The 18,153-nt window shown below is 38.6% G+C and overlaps 1 protein-coding gene across 4 annotated transcripts in view; it reads right to left on the reverse strand.

The window, feature by feature from the left end:
* The window catches only part of CFAP44 (cilia and flagella associated protein 44), a 44,263-nt gene extending 26,271 nt beyond the window's left edge, over positions 1 to 17,992 (reverse strand). Inside the window, exons 1-12 of one of the 4 annotated variants that reach the window (XR_010472556.1) lie at positions 17,883 to 17,986; positions 11,289 to 11,381; positions 10,223 to 10,400; positions 9,775 to 9,937; positions 8,656 to 8,758; positions 8,119 to 8,335; positions 6,478 to 6,592; positions 5,800 to 5,964; positions 4,401 to 4,565; positions 3,722 to 3,769; positions 2,554 to 2,653; positions 1,234 to 1,328 (exon numbers count right to left, since the gene is read on the reverse strand). Coding sequence is in view for 3 of the 4 variants with exons in the window: in XM_021299753.2 (XP_021155428.2) it covers positions 1,234 to 1,328; positions 2,554 to 2,653; positions 3,722 to 3,769; positions 4,401 to 4,565; positions 5,800 to 5,964; positions 6,478 to 6,592; positions 8,119 to 8,335; positions 8,656 to 8,758; positions 9,775 to 9,937; positions 10,223 to 10,400; positions 11,289 to 11,381; positions 17,883 to 17,898 (1,458 nt within the window). In the remaining variant the exon portion in view is untranslated. Of the gene's footprint in view, positions 1 to 1,233; positions 1,329 to 2,553; positions 2,654 to 3,721; positions 3,770 to 4,400; positions 4,566 to 5,799; positions 5,965 to 6,477; positions 6,593 to 8,118; positions 8,336 to 8,655; positions 8,759 to 9,774; positions 9,938 to 10,222; positions 10,401 to 11,288; positions 11,382 to 17,882 lie in introns of those variants that run through there. The other 3 variants (XM_021299753.2, XM_021299754.2, XM_065062767.1) reach the window with 3 other exon arrangements.
* Between the last annotated feature and the right edge of the window lie 161 nt (positions 17,993 to 18,153).

The following is an 18,153-nucleotide window of genomic DNA, read 5'->3' on the forward strand; positions in this document are numbered from 1 at the left end:
AATGTCAGTATGATTTTTGAAGAGGTGAGGGCACAGACTTGGATCTGACTGACTCCATGTGAAGTACAGTTGTTAACAGGGACAGTTATACGTGAGATGGAAAGAGGAGGCTATGGAGCCTTTATCACAGGCCCTGTAGGTAAACCAGTTGCCAACAACATAGACAGGTTTGAATTGTGAGAGCATTAGCAGAAACAGGCCCATGTTTTAGCTGGATCTAACTGGACCTGTGGATTTAACTGTTATTAGCCACATATGGTAGTGTCTTGAAGTGACTTACAAGTCGAACCAGCTCCAGACATGACACAGATCAATATTAATGTACATCAGAAATAAGACCAGAAGGAGAATTGCTGTGTGAAGAGACATGGATGAATACATGAGCTCTGTGAGCACAGATTTTCAAAAATCTTTGATCACTTTAAGCTATGTGTAAGTATCCATTGGGGGTTTAAATGCAGCTAGAAAGACTAAGACCCTTGATTTTTCAGACTCTGTTTAGTAACAACTTTTGTGAAACTGAACTGAATCAATTTTGTAATGCTGTACCATTTGTTGTGGCAGTCAGCTTACCTCTTGCATGTATAGGTCATCACCTAACAGCATCCCTGAAAGTCTGCATGGCCAGAATTATAGTTCTAAGAGCAGTGTCCCAGTTTTACTCTCTCCTTGAAAATCCAAACACTTTCCTCCATACATTTGCTTATAATTAACCCACCAGGCTTGCTATGTTTCCTCAAGAACATAACTAAACACTATTTTAATTAAAATTAGCAAATATGTCTAAAAGTGATAGACTCCACACTCTACAAATGATCAGTTCTGGCAACAGCTTTTTATGATTTGTCTCCAAATGTTTGTAGATTGTCTGGGTTGTCATTTCAAAATGTGTTAACTAACTCGTGTTAATTGACAATTAGTCTGTGTGGGTTAAATAGAAGCGGTTTTAGTCTATAAACTAAGACTACTTCCTGGGAGTGCACGCAGATGTGATTTTAAAATCTCAGGAAGACACAAAGTAGGATACCTGATAATCCACAGTAAAGCCAAACTGTAAGCATACTATACACATACATGCCACTCCACGAACTCACACATATATTCTACTACAGGAAATTCCACCATGGCCTAACAGCGACTTGTTTAAGCTCTAGTACTATGAGCAACTTACTTGATGTTGGCAGGCTCATAGGCCCCTTATGAATTTTTGGTAACACACTAACAAAAACTCACAATACGAGGTGCCCACATCAGTGATGTTCCTCCCTGTTTAAACTTCATTTCACTAAGTTGCCTGTTGCTGATGAAATCATAGATACGCACTGATCCTGTGTGGAGAGGAGACAGTAAGAATTGATTTCTTGCAATGTCACATTTTAAGATTTATGAAGAATTTATTTAAAGCTGGAGAGAAAGTTATTAGTTTTTCTATTCGAGTATCAAATACCCATCTGGAAAGACATGCCTGATGGTTACAGAGTACCACAGCTAGCATGGTGCTCATGAACAAAACATAAGTTTTCTTCACTCTTTAACTGAAACGTTCCCAAGAGTTGTCAGGGCTGAGGGTTGTAATAAGCAGCATGCTGACCACCATGTGTAATTTTTGAGTAATCACAGAACTTTGGCATACTGTAAGGAAAATCTGTACCGACAACGTAGGAAAAGATGACACGCTACTAGCCTAGAGAGGAAAATTTTAAATGTATGAAAACGGGAGATTGTCCAAAGAAAAGCCAGTTTCACAGAGATGAAATTAACAGATTCATAGACATACATATTGGTCTGCATAAAATTCCATTCCAGCTGGCAAATATCCTGTCATTTGCTCAACTGGTAGGAGTTTGTCTTCAGGCTAGAAGAGCATGTACATTGTATAACACAGACAAATGACAAGATACTGCTGACAGGAATTGAGTTTAAAACCTTGTAGAATTTTCTGAGAAGTGTAAATGACATTGTGAATGTTTTGGCCAGTGGTTCTTGGTTCAAAGCATGATACAGCTAACTGTGAGAGACCTAAATGGCAACATTTATAGAAGTTAAATAAATATGTTTATTATTTCATGTTAAGTGTTGTTGGGAGCATGATAGCTATTGTATTTTCTAAAAAAGCCAGAAATATTAATATTCACAATGACTTACACAATGCTAGAGATGTGTGTAATCCCTTACAAAACAAAAATCCCAACACTTATTAGAGTCTGGAATACAAGTGCTGTTATTCAAAACAAATGCCTCATCTTTTCAGCCAGTTCCTTCAGAATGAAGAGAATTTACAAAGCTTCCCTTTAAAAACTTATCTCATTTATTTTAAATCCCAGGCTTTTAAGATGAAGCAGCCATACTGCATTATTTCAAAACATTAATGATTTGTCTTAATTATTAAAGTACCAATCCCTGGAATAACAATTGGCTATAAAGTGACTTTTGACTTTTCCAAAGTGCAAACGCACAACTTCAGTTCAAAATGGAATAGTTCCAAACCAAGTATCATTACTCTTCAAAAATAACAGTCACAGTGGTATGAGAGGAAAGGAATAGTGTACTTACGGTCAAGAGCAGTGGTGGCCAGGAGGTACGTAATGGGAGAGACACTTATGGCTTCAATTCTTCCAGAGTGAAAGGTACACAGGCACTCTGGATCACGGGTCTGCAGTGAAAAACAGAAGAACAGAAATTCTGCTACATTCTGGAGCTGCACTTACGAGGTATTACCAGCCATACCTACAGTCAGTCTCAAAAATAGAGACAGGTGCTGTTTGTATGAACAAAATTTGGCATGTATAAGGTGCCTATAAGCAATTCCCTCCCTTTTTTAAAATTTAAATGTTCATAAGAAGATCTTGAGCAAAATTAGTGTAGAAAGATTAAGTTCATTTAAAATACCATCATTTTCTATGTGAAAATAAAGAGGAATGCCTCTCATAAAGTGGTTTCAGGCTTGGAATCAATATTTTTAACAAAGAGCTGTGGCTCTGAAGGCAAAGAAAATGCTCTCAAGCCTCGGGCTTATGCTGCCTGGGAAATAATTTCATTATCCAAGGAATTCTACGGCTTGCTATACATTTTTTACATTACTTTTAATAGTATGCTTTGTATGTCTTTTCTTCACCATAAAATTCTTGAAACGTAATTTTATCTGTTGCCACAGAATTTTATTCCACTCAAAGGGATTGTTCCCACTTACTGTAATATATTAGGGAGCAAAAATTAAATGCCCCCATTTTAACTGTGTCACCTATTTCTCCATCAAAAACATCTCCAGCAGTAACACGAGTAACCACTAGGAAAAATGTGAAGTGCATTTCATCTTCTCCTTGCTTTTCCTAGTTCTTTATGTCATTTAGAGACAACAGTAAGGATTGTTTCAAATATCTATCTAGAAAGGATATATCCATAAATCCTTGAACTCATTTCCTGCATCCATGCAACTTTTATTACCAGTCTATGAGAATAAAACTCCTTTAAGGTAACTTGGATTCGGCAGCCAAATTTTCAAGAATCCAAAATAAAATTACTTTTCATAATCCTCCACAATCATCATAATAAATAACATTATGAAAATAAATTTTAAGAAAAATCTGTTTCAGTGCTAAAATTTTTAACTGTGTACCTTCATAAAACACAAACTTCATTGCAGATGCATCCAGTATAGCTAAAGGAAGTTATTGCAAAGGAACTGAAGAAATTAGAAGAAAGAAAAAGAAAACAAACTTACCATATTTGAAAAAGTCAAATCCAGCTTCCACATTGCTCCATTGGCATCCTGAAGAAGAAAAAACAAAACACGTCACTTGAATACTTTCAAACTCAATTTGGAAATAAAACTGCCCAAGGTGACTTTTTAAAATTTCCTTAATGATTATAATTGTGAAACTGGAATGACTAAATGTGATGATGTTGGTCCTATCAGTCCTATCCATCAGTCCAGGATAACAGGACTTGCACATTACCTTTTGACATCCTCCTGTTCTTGTGCAGTTCTGGCTCTGAAAGCCAGAGTCTCACATGCTACTATACACTAAAAATTGGAATGGAATAATTCAGTTTGATGGAACATACAACAATCATCTAGTCCAACTGCCTGACCACTTTAGGGCTGACTAAAAGTTAAAGCATCTTATCAAGGGCATTGTTCAAATGCCTCTTTAACACTGACAGGCTTGGGGCAACATGCACCTCTCTAGGAAGCCTGTTCCAATGTCTGAAAGAAGAAAATGTATATATTTTTATGTATATATATATATACAAAATAAGATTATATATATATCCAGAAGAAAATGGAATTCTACAAAAAAGAAACATACTGATTTGTAATTGACTCCTGCTGTTGCTTAACATCACCTCCCTCATTCTGTGTTTCTCCACAAAGATGTATGTGCTTGAGTGTAACTTACCTGAGCATACCAAATAGGCTGTCCAGGCTGTCCACTGTCATTAATTTTTGACATGAAACTCAGGCTGACATTCTTGCCAACCTGAAGTTCATTCATAGGCTCCACCTCCAGTAACCCTGTGTCATCCACAGAATCAGCAGCATCTATTACCTCAAAGTTCCACACCTTCACAGCAATTGGAAGCATTAAAAAAGAAAAAAGTGCTTTTATAAGGCCATGTTATGGTTTCACACGTGATTAATATGAAAATTCAAAATTATAAGACACCAGTGGAGTGTAGATTCTACAGGCAGCCTATGAAACCTGTCATATCTGCCTCACTGTTTTGAACATCACCTAGAATAGTGGCAATCAGCAACTACTACCTGATACACTTGGGTACAATGCAAAGTATACGTAAAATTTCGTTGTCCAATTCTGAAACAACAGGAGCTTAAATTCATCCCCGGCACTGGCAGAGCTATACACAGCAACCTCAGAACTATAGAGAGTAAATTATATCTGCCTTGCTTGTACTGAGGCAGCACAGAGAAAGACTGGGAGATCTAACACATTCATGTGCTGCTCTGTGGGATAAGGATAAGACATCAGTTGGTACGTTTATAACCAAGTGAGTTTTCCTAATAGGATAATATCATTTTATAAAACACACCACCACCAACAACGACAACAACAAAACATTAGGTGTTTGAAACCCTCCACTATCTGTTGATTATCTAGGTCTTTCACATGCCAGCAGAAGACATGTCTTGTCTTCCCTCAAAAAGAAGGCAAACAAAATTACACAATCATTTCTAATTGACAGGTGAGACCAAAAACTAGTGGTATGGATAAGGAAACTGTTTTGACCTTAATTTATAGAATTATATGTTAACTTCAGGGTGTCCAATGTCTTTTCTTTTAATTGTTCCTCTATTTCAGCACATGTATCTCCAAGATACTAGTTAATTTCTATGTCATTTTAACATTAATAATCTGAGCATGCAAATAATCAGAAAATTAATTTCAAATATTGCGATAGTTTAAAATAATACTGAACGTATTAATAGGCCTGAAAATCATATATGAAGATTAACCAAAAATACACATGGAAAAAACATGTTAGATTGCAGGCAAGACCAAAGCTTTTAGAGAATCACTGAAAATTATTTTGATTTACGAAAGTAAAAGGTGATTTGTTTACTGCTATTAAACACAGAACAGTGCATGAACACTACCTGATTCAAGCATATACATTGTGGAGATGTACTCTTATTCTATTTGTTCTAAAAATTCGTTCTTGGAAAGCAACTGCACTATAGCTTGCCTGCATAAATAAACTACAATAAAGAAAATATGTAACATTTACCTGCTGACCACAAATTGGCCCAACTAAAGGCAGAGTAGAAGAAAAACTCACCCGAATGAAGCCATCTTTTCCAACAGTGACAAGTTCTCCTTCCTCCAGAACTAACTGGCTGATAGGGCCACTGTGACAGGGCTTGTTTCCAGCTCGACAGAGCTCTACTTTAATGAGGCCCCCTTCCCAAAGCAGCAAGTTGCCCCACTCAGTCCCAGAAATAACCTTCAATGCAAATGAAGAGATCCACATAATCACCTGCACTTAACCATGCAGAAATATTGGCAAGAATCTGGTTAATGTTTGTGGCTTCCTTCAGTGCAAGCATTAAATTCACAGCAATGTATGGATATTTGTATGAGAAGGTGTAAAAGGTGAGAAGATTCAACTTTTTAGCAATGTGACAACATTTACATGCACTGAAATGGTTAAAGATCAAGGCTAACAGTCTTTGTATTTTTTTACACTAACATTCTCACTATCCCATTTGAGGAGCCTCAGCTCTAAGCCAACAGACATCTTTTGTCTGGGAATTACAATACTAACTGTACTTTTCAATTATTACAAAGCAAGCCAGATTTCTGGCAAATTAATGTCAATATTAGCTTATCAGAGCAGTGCATTGAGGGTTTAATTCAAATCACTTTGAAGCAAATAGTAACTCTCCAACTTACTCAGTAGACTTTATATCTAAACCTAAGAGGAAACATGAAACCAATTAAACTTCCTCTTACTTACCTTCCCATCAGGCAGCTCCACATAGCCTATAATGTCAGACACTGCTGTTTTTCCAAACCTGCCCAAAGCTCCTTGTAACTTGAGACCAGTGAATGTGAGAGCCATCTTCCAGAACCTGAGTATAGAAAAAACATTGCTGTCTGATACAGGATTTCCTCAACACACTCTTCAGTCTCTCTCAGACATAATAATCTTACCAGGGATGCCTCTGAGGTTAGCGCTGTTCCTTTATTATTCTTTTTCACGGGAGACATGGAGTTTTTCTTTTTAAAATGAGATAAAGCTTTGTAACTACACAAACATTTCCCTATACTACCCCTAAGAAAAAGCTAGGAAAAGGATTTAGAGTGGTCATAATGAAGACTACAGCAATATTTAAAAGTGTAAAATGTCAGGAATACCTATTTTACTCTTGCTGTCTACAGTGTATGATACTCAACTTTGTAAATTCAAGGGACTAAGATCTTCACTGAATTTCATACAAGTACCTACATGGGCTTGAGTTTGATGATAAAATTTCACTGAGCCAAATATTTTATCCTAGATCTTCATAGCTATTTCTATTTAATAATTATATTTTAGCAGTATAAAACATAACTTTAAATTACTGCATTACAGAAAAATTAACATCTGCAATTAGGGATGGTTCGCTGTCTGTGCAGAACACATTATACTTGAGACAGGTATTGGAAACTGGAACTGGAGACCACATTTGGGTGAAAGATCCTGTTTATCATGTTACAAAAGCTATGTCAGTGCTTATCCATAGTATTTTAGCTCGAAAGAAAGATTCTAAGAGATTTTTGCTCTGTCAGATTTCCATAAATAATATATTCTAAACCACATTTTTTCCAGGTCTAAATAAGCCATTTTCTATCTCAGACCCACCTTGCAACCAAACTACAGAGCAGATCTCAGATTTTAATCTGATTCCCTTGTTAAAAATCAAAGAACTTTAGACGTGTTATACTCTTAAAGGTCTAATTTCTACCATGATAGTACCTAAGTCATATCTTAAGTCACTGCTCTATTAACATTGAACACTGGATAAATACAGAACACAAAGCTAATCCCTGTCCCAAAGAGCTTAAAGTTGTAATTTATTTTTTATTACAAAAGGATCCGTGAATTTACCAGAGAAGTGAGTGCATGGAAGTATATATGTTGTAAGGATTCCTTGCAGGCTTGTGGAGGTATCAGGGGGTTTCTGATCCACGACTTGACCAGTTCTAATGGCTGCCCAAACAGCAGATGAGTTCAAGAAATCAAAGGTAGAAAGGCCAGAAGGCACAAGAGGCATATATGTTATGTTCTCAGCTGGAATACATTTATATATATATACATATGTGTGTGTGTATATATACTTTATTAACTGTCCCCAGTACTTGTTGAAATTACAAGAATGCAGCCAGTCGTACTGACATTCAACATCAAGCATCCTTCTTTTTGCACAGCAAAGGTGTTAAAAGACTTGGCTGACTGTCCGAAGGACTTGAACATTCTCCTTTTTGTAACTGTAATGGCCAGGTAAAACAGCATTCCTCATTGATCCATGTTTGTTAATGATACATTCCTGTTAGTCATCTTCTACATATTATGACTTTAGAAGTTATATGTATTAATTCTAATCACTAAAACTACCTGATGTGTCCTGATCCAGATGTAGTTAGTTGCTCTTCATTATCAGCAGAAAATGTGACCTTGTAAACATCCTGTGAAAAAGCTTTTGATCTCAACACAATGTTTTCTTGTTTCCAGTCCCAGATAGTAAGCATGTAGTCAGGGCTGCTCCCAACACTGGCCAACAAAGTGCCAGCACGGTTGAAATCACCAAAAACATAGGCTTCCTCTGTTCCACCTGAAGAAACATGCAAGCCCAAATACACCCATACATGGAAAAGCAGAAGAAACAACAGGAAAATCTACTTAGAAGGAGCTCAACTTTTACTGCAATTATTTTTTTCACTAGGTAATAGCTCTCAGTTGGCTACTTCTACTAAATAAAAGTTTCCTCCCATGCAATAATGAAAAAGCTTGAAATCAGTGCTTTCTATTTTGCTGTGAAGGACCAAAAGGTCATATTTCCTTCTAAACTTAAAATGACACACTATTCCATTTTCTGGGATCTATAAACCCAGGCCCATTTGTGTAAGATGAAAATAGAACTTTTTACACTACCTTGCAGTATTCTGTAGGGCCTCAGTGAAGGGTAATCATAGATGATGATGTTTGGTTTCTTTCCTTTTTCTCCTACTGCAAAGTACTGCTTTGTAGGGTGTGCCTTGAAAAAGCAAAAGTCCCATTGCATGCTGTAATGACACCTCTGTCTCTATACTGCTAGCTATTGAGTTGTTTTTTTTTAATTTACTCAATCATTAGTCAAAAGATACAGTAGGTTGCCTTTTTCTATGTGTTTATTCTAAACAACTGCCCACCTTTTGCTCAATATCAGAAAGAAGCCACTATGCACACAAAATGATAAAAACATTACGCAAACAAAATGGTTTATCACACATATAATGCAGAACCATAACAAACTGTGAAATAATTTGCTTTATCGTGCATTCTCTTACTATTCCTGCCTCTTTCAACCTACTAGCTGATCTTTCCATGAGCAGCATTTGTGCCAGCAGCCATCTACTTCAGCAGACAGCTGCAGAAAAGCCACCCTGAATGACATTGTTCTGGAGACATAGAGATGTACTGTGATTCCCCAGAAAAGGCTGCTAACAATGCAGCAGAACAGTCTGAGGCTGGTGTTCTGAAAGCCTTGCCCATGTGAAATACAACTGAGAGATGGCAGAGCCCTTCAGAGAGTAAGATGCTTCAAATCCAGAGGAAGCATTTGAGAGTTGAAGCTCTTCGTAGAGTTTACTAGAGTGAAACCAGATACTTTTTCTTTTCATTTATCTAGGAACTTGATTTTATGAATTTTAACTGCAGGTAAAACACTATACTAATATTAGCTGTGACTAGGAGAGATGAGTGTTCAAAAAAAAAAAAAAGGTTATATGAGCTAAAATACTTGAATAAAAATGTAATAATTCTAAAAATTAATCTTGTGAGTGCCTTAAGGTACCTGAGCCTGGGACCTGGGTGTGCAGATATTTGTCCTCTGCCATTTATGTTGATGTGATGAGTAGCCCATGCTGCCTGGTCCACAAGTTCCCCTAATCAATACCATACTTTCTTATGCATATGTATGTGCAGCTGTAGAAATCTCCCATCAAGCAGCCAAGTGAACATTTTACTGCTAGAAAGTGACTAACATCCTAAAACACAAAACAAAAGCCATACCGTGATAAACCCAATTCCACCACCACCGCTGCTCCGGAGATATCTTTGAGATTTAGGTTTCAGGTCCAGGAGCACCACTTGGTTGCCTGCTATATACATCAGTGTTTGGCTATCCATCACCATCAGGTTTGCACTTTTGGTGCAGTCATATCCAAAAGAATGTCTGAGAACAGTTCAATAAGGAAAAGATTTGACACTGGCTTTCTAGAAAAGTTTACTAAATGGATAGAAACACTTAACCAAAACTGAAATGAGAATACTGAATCTGGTCACTAAAAGCCTGATGGTTCACCCAGAACCATAGCTGGTCAGGATTCTTACCTGTGTCTCAACCAAAGGTACCCCACTAATGCCACACAGGCTTCTCCAAATTAGACAAGGTCAGTTTTAAGAAGATATATTAAATATTCCTAGCTTTAAATTTGCAGAACCTCAACAGAAAGGATACTTAAGAGTAAGAAGGTTAATTGGTATCCCAGAGTCTTCAGTGACAAATGGATGTGAACATATATCTTCATAGTTATAGAAGAAAGTTTCTGAGATTTTCTTTTCTACCTTTTCAGGCCTTTTTTGTGCTTCTGAAGGTACTTCACTGTTATCTTCCTCTTCCAAATTGTCTTCAGCATCTCAGAAGTGGAAACATAAGTGAAATTTATATTCACCATAAATCTTAGGCTCTTTGCTGATATTTGCACCTAGCTGCAAAAGGGAAGGATTTACACATCCCTTGCCTCCTCCAGCAGAGTAATGGGCACTCCATAGCTCGGAAAAGGGGTACCATGTCTTAGTAACAACTTGTCCTGGAACAGTCTCTAACAAGTGCTACTCCAGGCTTTTAAAAACTTCACTGTAAATATTCAAAACTGAAGAATTTGAAGAAGAAAAATTTTGAGAGTGTTTTAAAAACATTTATTTTAAAGCTCAAATGCTACCAAAACTGTTCAGTTCAGCTGTGCTTGGTGTTTAGATCTCAGCCTTAGAAACCAAATAAAATTTAAAGTGCCTCTTTTCAGTAGCTATTGAATGAACATCATTATAGAAAACAATTAGTAAAAACAGATACAACAGACCACCACGAGACACCATTGTCCTCAAAAAGTCATACTGCTAATGTGTGACCCAGTGCAGTTCTTCACTGGACTGCAAAGCAGAATACTGTTAACTTGACTTCCAGCTTGTCATAAGCACTTATTAAAAGTACTTTTCAATTTGATACCTCAAGTCAAATTCCTATTACCTTTTTTGTAAGCTTTTCAGCCTGTCTTGATATTTTAATCTCCTAGGTGTTCTATGTGAAACAACAAAAGGATTCAGAGACCAGGCATGGGAAAGAGCAAAATGAAGTACACAAGGTAAGTCAACTGAAAAGGAGTAGAGAAACTCAGTCGCTGTGACTTGATGGCACTGGTCTGAGGTGCTGTTCATAACAATAACAGTGAAAAAAACCAAAAACTAGAAAGCAGTGGTATTTTTAAGGTAGTTCCAACATCTCATCAGTGGAAAATAATACTCACCAGCTTTCTCGATGTCTGATTCCACTTGTTCCACTTCTTCTTCCTGTTCCTCTGCAGCTGATGATTCCTTTGGAAGACTAGTTTTTCTTTCTTCTGCAAAGGACAATTGGGATTACTGTGCTAGGTATTAATTCCTGTGACTAATTTGCTCATGCGTGACATGCTAAATAAATACACAGTTCTGTAGTAGTAAAAAAAATCCCTTCTGCCCAACAATGGACTTCCTGCTGTTTAGTATTAAGTGTAGGGAGAAGTTTCTTAAGAAAACCCACATATTTTAAAACCCAGGAAAAGGAAAGAAACGCATCCTATAACAGGAAAAAGGTATAACAGTAAATATAATCAAACAAAAGCCAAATGTAATGCACCAATATAAGCACCACAGTAGACTGACTAGTGGATTTTGTTATCCCTTCTACCTAGATCTAGTGTGTTAGATGACATGCAGAACTTCTGAAATACACACTGGACAGGCACATCAAGATGAAAAAGGTGTTAAACAGAGAAATACAGGTCTCTGACTGAAAGACCCTGCAAGAGTTAATGAATCGGTTGCAGTTCTAGCTACAGAGAAAAGTCAAGTCTAAACAGCAAAAATTTTAAGAAGAGAGACTGTGTGCTATGGGGCAGCGGGAATTGCACACACATTGGTCAGCCCAGAACTTCACTGGCATGGGTCATCTTGGACCAGAGTCAAAACGAAACTGGGCAACACCAAGGGCAGCAACTGAAGATGAACACTTATTAGTAAGGAAAGGCTGAGTGGTGAGAGAAGCCAGAAACTACTGTAGGTTCAGTATTGAAATCACTATACAACAGTGGGAAACACCCACGGACACCACTGTGATTTGCCTGTGCACCTTCTGCTGGCTTCTCATCAGCCCCCTCCTGTTCCCTTGGAAGAGATGGCATGTCCTCTTTACCTGGCGGTGGGAAGAGGAACTTTCAGAATTTTTGCCTTCATCTGCCATTTATACCATTTTCATTTCCTCTCAAATGCTTTGAGATTCCCAAAGGGAATATTTGTGTTCTGCTTGTACTCCACAAATATGGATAACCCAAAGATATGTCCTCATTTGTAGGGCGAATTCATTGCTTCAGGTTTTAGGACTTCAGGCTCTGAGTATATTGCTATAGAAAGACTAAATATTGCATAACAGGAGAAGCTGAAGAGAGATTTACATGTTTGGGGCTTTTCTTTGATATACTGGGTGGAAATTTGTTGGTGGACTTCACAAAAAATATCAGGAGATAAACATTCTGAGACCATCTAATATCTTGTACGGAGAAGCAGGAGAGATGAATCTTTAAGAAAAAAGGACTTTCTTCAAAACATTCTATATTCATGGAAAGTGAATTAATAAAACTAACACAATTTAAAAAGCTTTAAGCAGCTTAACTAACCCTCCAGCAATTTTTCAGCTTTCAGACTAGCATTTTCAGAGTAATACAATTTAACTAGTTACTATTGTCCTCTGGAGTGAGAAAGCTCCAATCTTTTTTCATATAAAAAACAAACACTTTGATCATTCGTATAAATGTCCCTGAAAGAAGCAAAAAAAAGCACAAGCATTGCTCTTCTGCTAAATTTGTTCTGCATTTTGACTTCAAACATGGTCTCAAAACACCTTTAAATGAACATTGGAGCAATTTTGTACAAATACTACAGCTATAAAATACTATCAGAAAACAGAAAATTCAGAAGTTAAATGTAAAGAAACCTAAACATTCAGAATAACAAATATAGGCAGGATGCAAACGAATCTCTTTTTATGTGTAAGTGTAGCTTTGATACCAAGAAAAAGTTGCTACAAATGCATTTCCTGTTTCTGGCTTCGGGTCAGAACCCATTTAGGAAAAGATCTTATAAGGCATTTCAGACTTTTCAGGCATTTCAGGAAAGGTAAAGTGTCCAAACGTAATGCTGTCCATCAGAACAATGAGGGCAAAGAAATATTGTAGACATATCACTCATGTCAGTATATAGTCAACGTGCCCTACTCAACCTTCATCCAAAGGTTCTGAACCTCTGTCAGCATCTGACTCTCCTGCATAATTTCCCTTAAGAATTAAAATGAGCTTTTTATCCCTCAGGAGTGCTGAGAAAAACTTAAAAATACACATGCAGAAAGTTTTTAATTCAGAAAACAAATCAAAAGAAAACAATTGCCATTTATCTCAATATATTTAAATGAAATTCATGAGTTTTTAATGGGGCAACAGAACTGATATCCCTGAAGTTGAAGAAATGGTTGCAGACTAGCTGCATAAATATATAGTGGAGTGTTCAGAGACCTGAATTCTAATTCCAGGCCTACTAATGACGTGTACAATTTGTATCAGCCATTTCACCTCTGGCTGTCTCAGTTATCTCTTGTGAAAAATGAGATAATAATACTTACCCATCTTAGCAAAGTATTTTGATATCCATAGAGAAAAGTGCTATAAAATTTCAAATTATTGTAACTAATTAGCAATCATTTATCTTCTAAAAATTAAGACTATCATAGTTTTCATTATAAATTAATTCCTATCTGGAAAATGCTTTAGGCTGAAAGAGGTTATGAACATTTCCGCCTGCATTGCTATCTAGGTTCTAGTTAAAGAAAGCTATCGCAATGCTCATTGTGCATGCTACTGTGATGGAGTTCAAGCACTGTGCCAAAACAAATTGTGAATTTAAGCACTCAGAAGAGGCTCAGTTGGGGAACATGGCTACTTTGGTTGCAGAGTCTGCGTTTCATGGATTGACTTATCCAGAAAACTTTTGTGTAGGTTCACTGTGACAAAGGTATGCGTCTCTCTGAATGCTGATTTTCTTTTCCTGTATATTTTTTCAGACAGTTTTCCTAAAAAAGCTAGAATTAAGGCTTTTAATACTGAAAACTGAGATAGTGGCAGTTAGAACTGGTGTAAAGTGACCAAAAAAAAAAGCAAGTTGGCAAGCAGACGTATTTTCCCAGCTGGAATTATACAGTATGCCTGATCAGGACACTAATATTGTTTTTTCCCTACTTATTCCCTAGTTATTCAAGATACTGATCTGAAGCACTATACAGATCCACATCAGTTCTGCCATTTAGCTTTCTAAGAACCCACTCAGGAATGAATTCAGGTTTTCTTTGTTTCAGTGGCCAGTGCTACAAGCTGTGAATTTCAGCAAAGCTCGATTTTTTTTTCAGATTGCCTTTCTCTTAGCTATGGTCTCAAAATCCACAGCTCACCTCAGAATGGAGAAATGTGTTCATTCGGGTATATTTTTTCAGTTATTTCAAAACAGAAATGTTTCTTGGCAATTTTGCTGCCACACAGAATCCTTGTATATAGAAGCTTCTTAAAAATTCTCAGTAAACTTGGACAATGAGAGATTTCTCATCCAAGACAATTATCTCATTTATTCAAAATACAGGATAATTAAATCAAAATAATGTTTATTTGGTAACATGTAAACAAATACAATGAGATGACACAACTTTTTTTGTATTTTCTCTTCCTACAGTTTCCCTCTTTTCAGAAAAAAAAAAAAAAGTTGTTTAAATGTACAAGCTTCATAAACGCATTGCTTGCCTTCATAAAACCCATGACTGAAACTTCTACTGCACAAAATGCATTGAATTAAATAATGATCAAAATGCAGCCTATAGTTTTACTTTAGAAACTGAACATATCTAGTAGTTATTATTTTAAGCTGTCTTTGCCTCACCAGTACCCGCCTGACTGTGCTTAAAAGACATCACCTATCTCACCTCAGCTTTTATATCTACAAAAGACTGATAATGTTTTGTCCACTGATACAGGATATGCAGAAATAGGGAACTATTACTGCAGAACATAACTGCAGTACTATCAGTACCAGTAATAAGCAAGAGATTAAAAATTCATCTCTACACTGTGCTACTTCTGCAGGATTTTATTTTTTCTCTCCAAAATGTGTAATTTTTGGTAGAAAAGCTTTGGCCACCAGTAGGCTTTGAAAAAAACAAAGTCACTTGTTATTTTCTTCAGAAGAGATTGTCTAGTATGTTCTTCCTTGTTGTTATTTCACATGAAGAAACTCAGTTCATCCCAGAACTTTGTTTTGCTTTCTTGCTTCCAATCCTGACTCCTCTTAGCACCATACTATAAGCCTTATAGGCTACATTCTGCTGTCTTTCAGGCCTGGGGGTAACACTGCCCTAAAACAGAGACTGCAACATATGGCTTTCGGGAGAGATGTCTGTTCCAGGCTGAGGCATCTTCTTCAGGTCTAGCTCTGCTTTGGATGTGTTGGATTCCTTCCAGTTTGCCAAGCCTGCTTGTTTAACTCATCTTCAGATACAGTCCCCTCAGCAGTTTTTTCTGAGTCTTCCATTTCTTTATGAAAACCAGCATGCCGTTGAACAACTCCCTAAGCATTCCTTTTAGCCTTCAGACTACATCAGAATACATCAGCAATTTACCAGGCTGCTGATGAGTGCAAGCAGCAGAGTTTTGCAAAACTTACTTTCATTCAAAAACATCTAAAGTCTTTTAGTGCTTATAGACACAAAGAAAAATATGCAAGTGTAAATCTGGCATAGCTGTGCAGTGCTGTCTGCGTATCATTACCAGTCAGCATTACTACAAAATTAGTAGTAAAAGTCAGTTTTAGGCAATCAATCTAAAATCCCAAGGAAGACATTTTTTGTACTAAAGAATATTGCTGTCTGTCTTACAATAGCTAGAAGACTTGAGAGCAAGCAGAATAACAGAAGATATCAATTCTCACAGCAGTTAAGTATATAAAATATTTATTAGTCAGAGACTGATACAGCAAGGATGAAGCTACAAAGCACGATCTAGGCACATCATCTTTATCACAGCCCCATTGTCTGTTTTGTTTCTTCCCATCAGAGAGATAAAAGAAGTGGACAGGAGACCTCTGCTTAGAACCTTGCTATTGCTACGTTGCACACATTCAAAGTATTTTCCTATAAAATTAGGAGAAATAAAACCTAACTCTAATTTCCAACCTTACAACTAAAATAGTCCTCTGTATGATCCAGATGTCCTAGCTCTGTCTCACGAAACCAAAAGTTTCAAGTCTCTTAAAGTCTGCCTTGTGAATAAAGGTTACTAGGTTTTTATTACACAGAAACTGGTGACATCACCAGTTACTTATTAACTTACAGTATAAATGCAAATAGTAAAAATGAACATGAGAATAGAGCTACAAATGCAACAGGTAATAAAATTAACTGACTCACACACGGTAAAGTGAAAACAACATGTCCCACATTTCAAATGAAGTATGAGATGCTCCATCTGAGCTGCAGAACATTCACAGAGTCATAGAATCATAGAGTAGTCTGATTTGGAAGGGACGTTTAGAGGCCATCTAGTCCAAACCCTCTGAGATGAACAGGGACATCTGCAACTAGATCAGGTTGCTCAGAGCCCCATCCAGCCTGGCCTGGAATGTCTCCAGGGATGGGGCATCTACCACCTCTCTGGGCAACCTGGGCCAGTGTTTCACCACCCTCATTGTACAAAATTTCCTCCTCATGACCAGCGTGAATCTACCCTCCTTTAGTTTAAAACCGTTACCCCTTGTCCTATCACAACAGGCCCTGCTAAAAAGTCTTTCCCCATCTTTCTCATAGGCCCCTTTGAAGTACTGAAAGGCTGCAATAAGGTCTCCCTGAAGCCTTCTCTTCTCCAGGCTGAACAACCCCAACTCTCTCAGCCTGTCCTCACAGCAAAGCTGTTCCAGCCCTCTAAACATCTTAGTGGCCTCCTCTGGCCCCTCTCCAACAGGTCCATGTCTTTCCTGTACTAAGTGCTCCAGAGCTGGACACAGAACTCCAGGTGGGGTCTCGCCAGAGCAGAGCAGAGGGGCAGAATCACCTCCCTCAACCTGCTGGCCATGCTTCTTTGATGCAGCCCAAGAGACAACTGGGTTTCTAGGCTCCAAGTACACATTGCTGGCTCATGCCCAGCTTTTCATCCACCAGTACACTCAAGTCCTTCTCTGCAGGGCTGCTCTCAATCCCTTCATTCCCCAGTCTGTATTGATACCCAGGATTGCCCCGACCCAGGTGCAGGATGAGGTTTGCATGGGCCCAGTTCTCAAGCTCGTCTGGGTCCCTCTGGATCCCTGTTTCACTTTTCTGAAGCTAAGCAACTACATGAGAGTAAAGGCTTTTCTTTTCCAAAAGCCTGTTTCTAAGAAAATTGGTCCCACACAGACTTCAGCACACAAAGGTGATGGTGCAGGCCCAGCACTGCCTCAGCCTTACACTCTTCCAAGGCTGTCTACCACCTGGACACCAGGAAAAGGTCATGGCAAGGCAGAAGCACCCCATGACAGGCTGTTTGGTGGGGGGGTTGCAGAGGGGCAGGCAGTGAACACCTGGTGCTCCTCGGGGAGTGCAGGGGAGGGAGCCTCTGCAGGGCCATGGGAAGAGTGCCATAGAGGAGCACAGTGGGGGGATGCCCTGGCAGTGAGCAGCGCATGAAGACCCAGGTGGCTACCGGGGACGTCCATGGGACGCGGGAACACACGGGGGCCTGCGGGCCCGTTGAGGGGCCCGTGTGGAGCCGCAGGGGCCCCTGACCCTCCCCACCACGCCGTACCTGGGGCCTCCTCCATGGCGGCATTACCGGTTTCCAGGCAACCGCTCCCGCGGCGCGCTCCGGGAGCTGTAGTTCGAAGTAGGAGCGCGCATGCGCGGACCCGTGGGCCGCGGCGGGTCGGGGGGGGCCGCCGGGCAGCGGCGGGAGGCGGCACGTGCTGGCGGCAGTTGCCCGGTGTAACGGACAGGGCTGAGGGGTCGGCACCACAGCCTCGATTCCGCCATAAATTAGAAGGGTTGGTGGGTGGGGGGTGTTTTTCTCGTTTGTTTGT

The sequence above is a fragment of the Columba livia genome, chromosome 1 (genome assembly GCF_036013475.1).
Source record: "Columba livia isolate bColLiv1 breed racing homer chromosome 1, bColLiv1.pat.W.v2, whole genome shotgun sequence".
In the NCBI taxonomy this organism is placed as follows: domain Eukaryota; kingdom Metazoa; phylum Chordata; class Aves; order Columbiformes; family Columbidae; genus Columba; species Columba livia.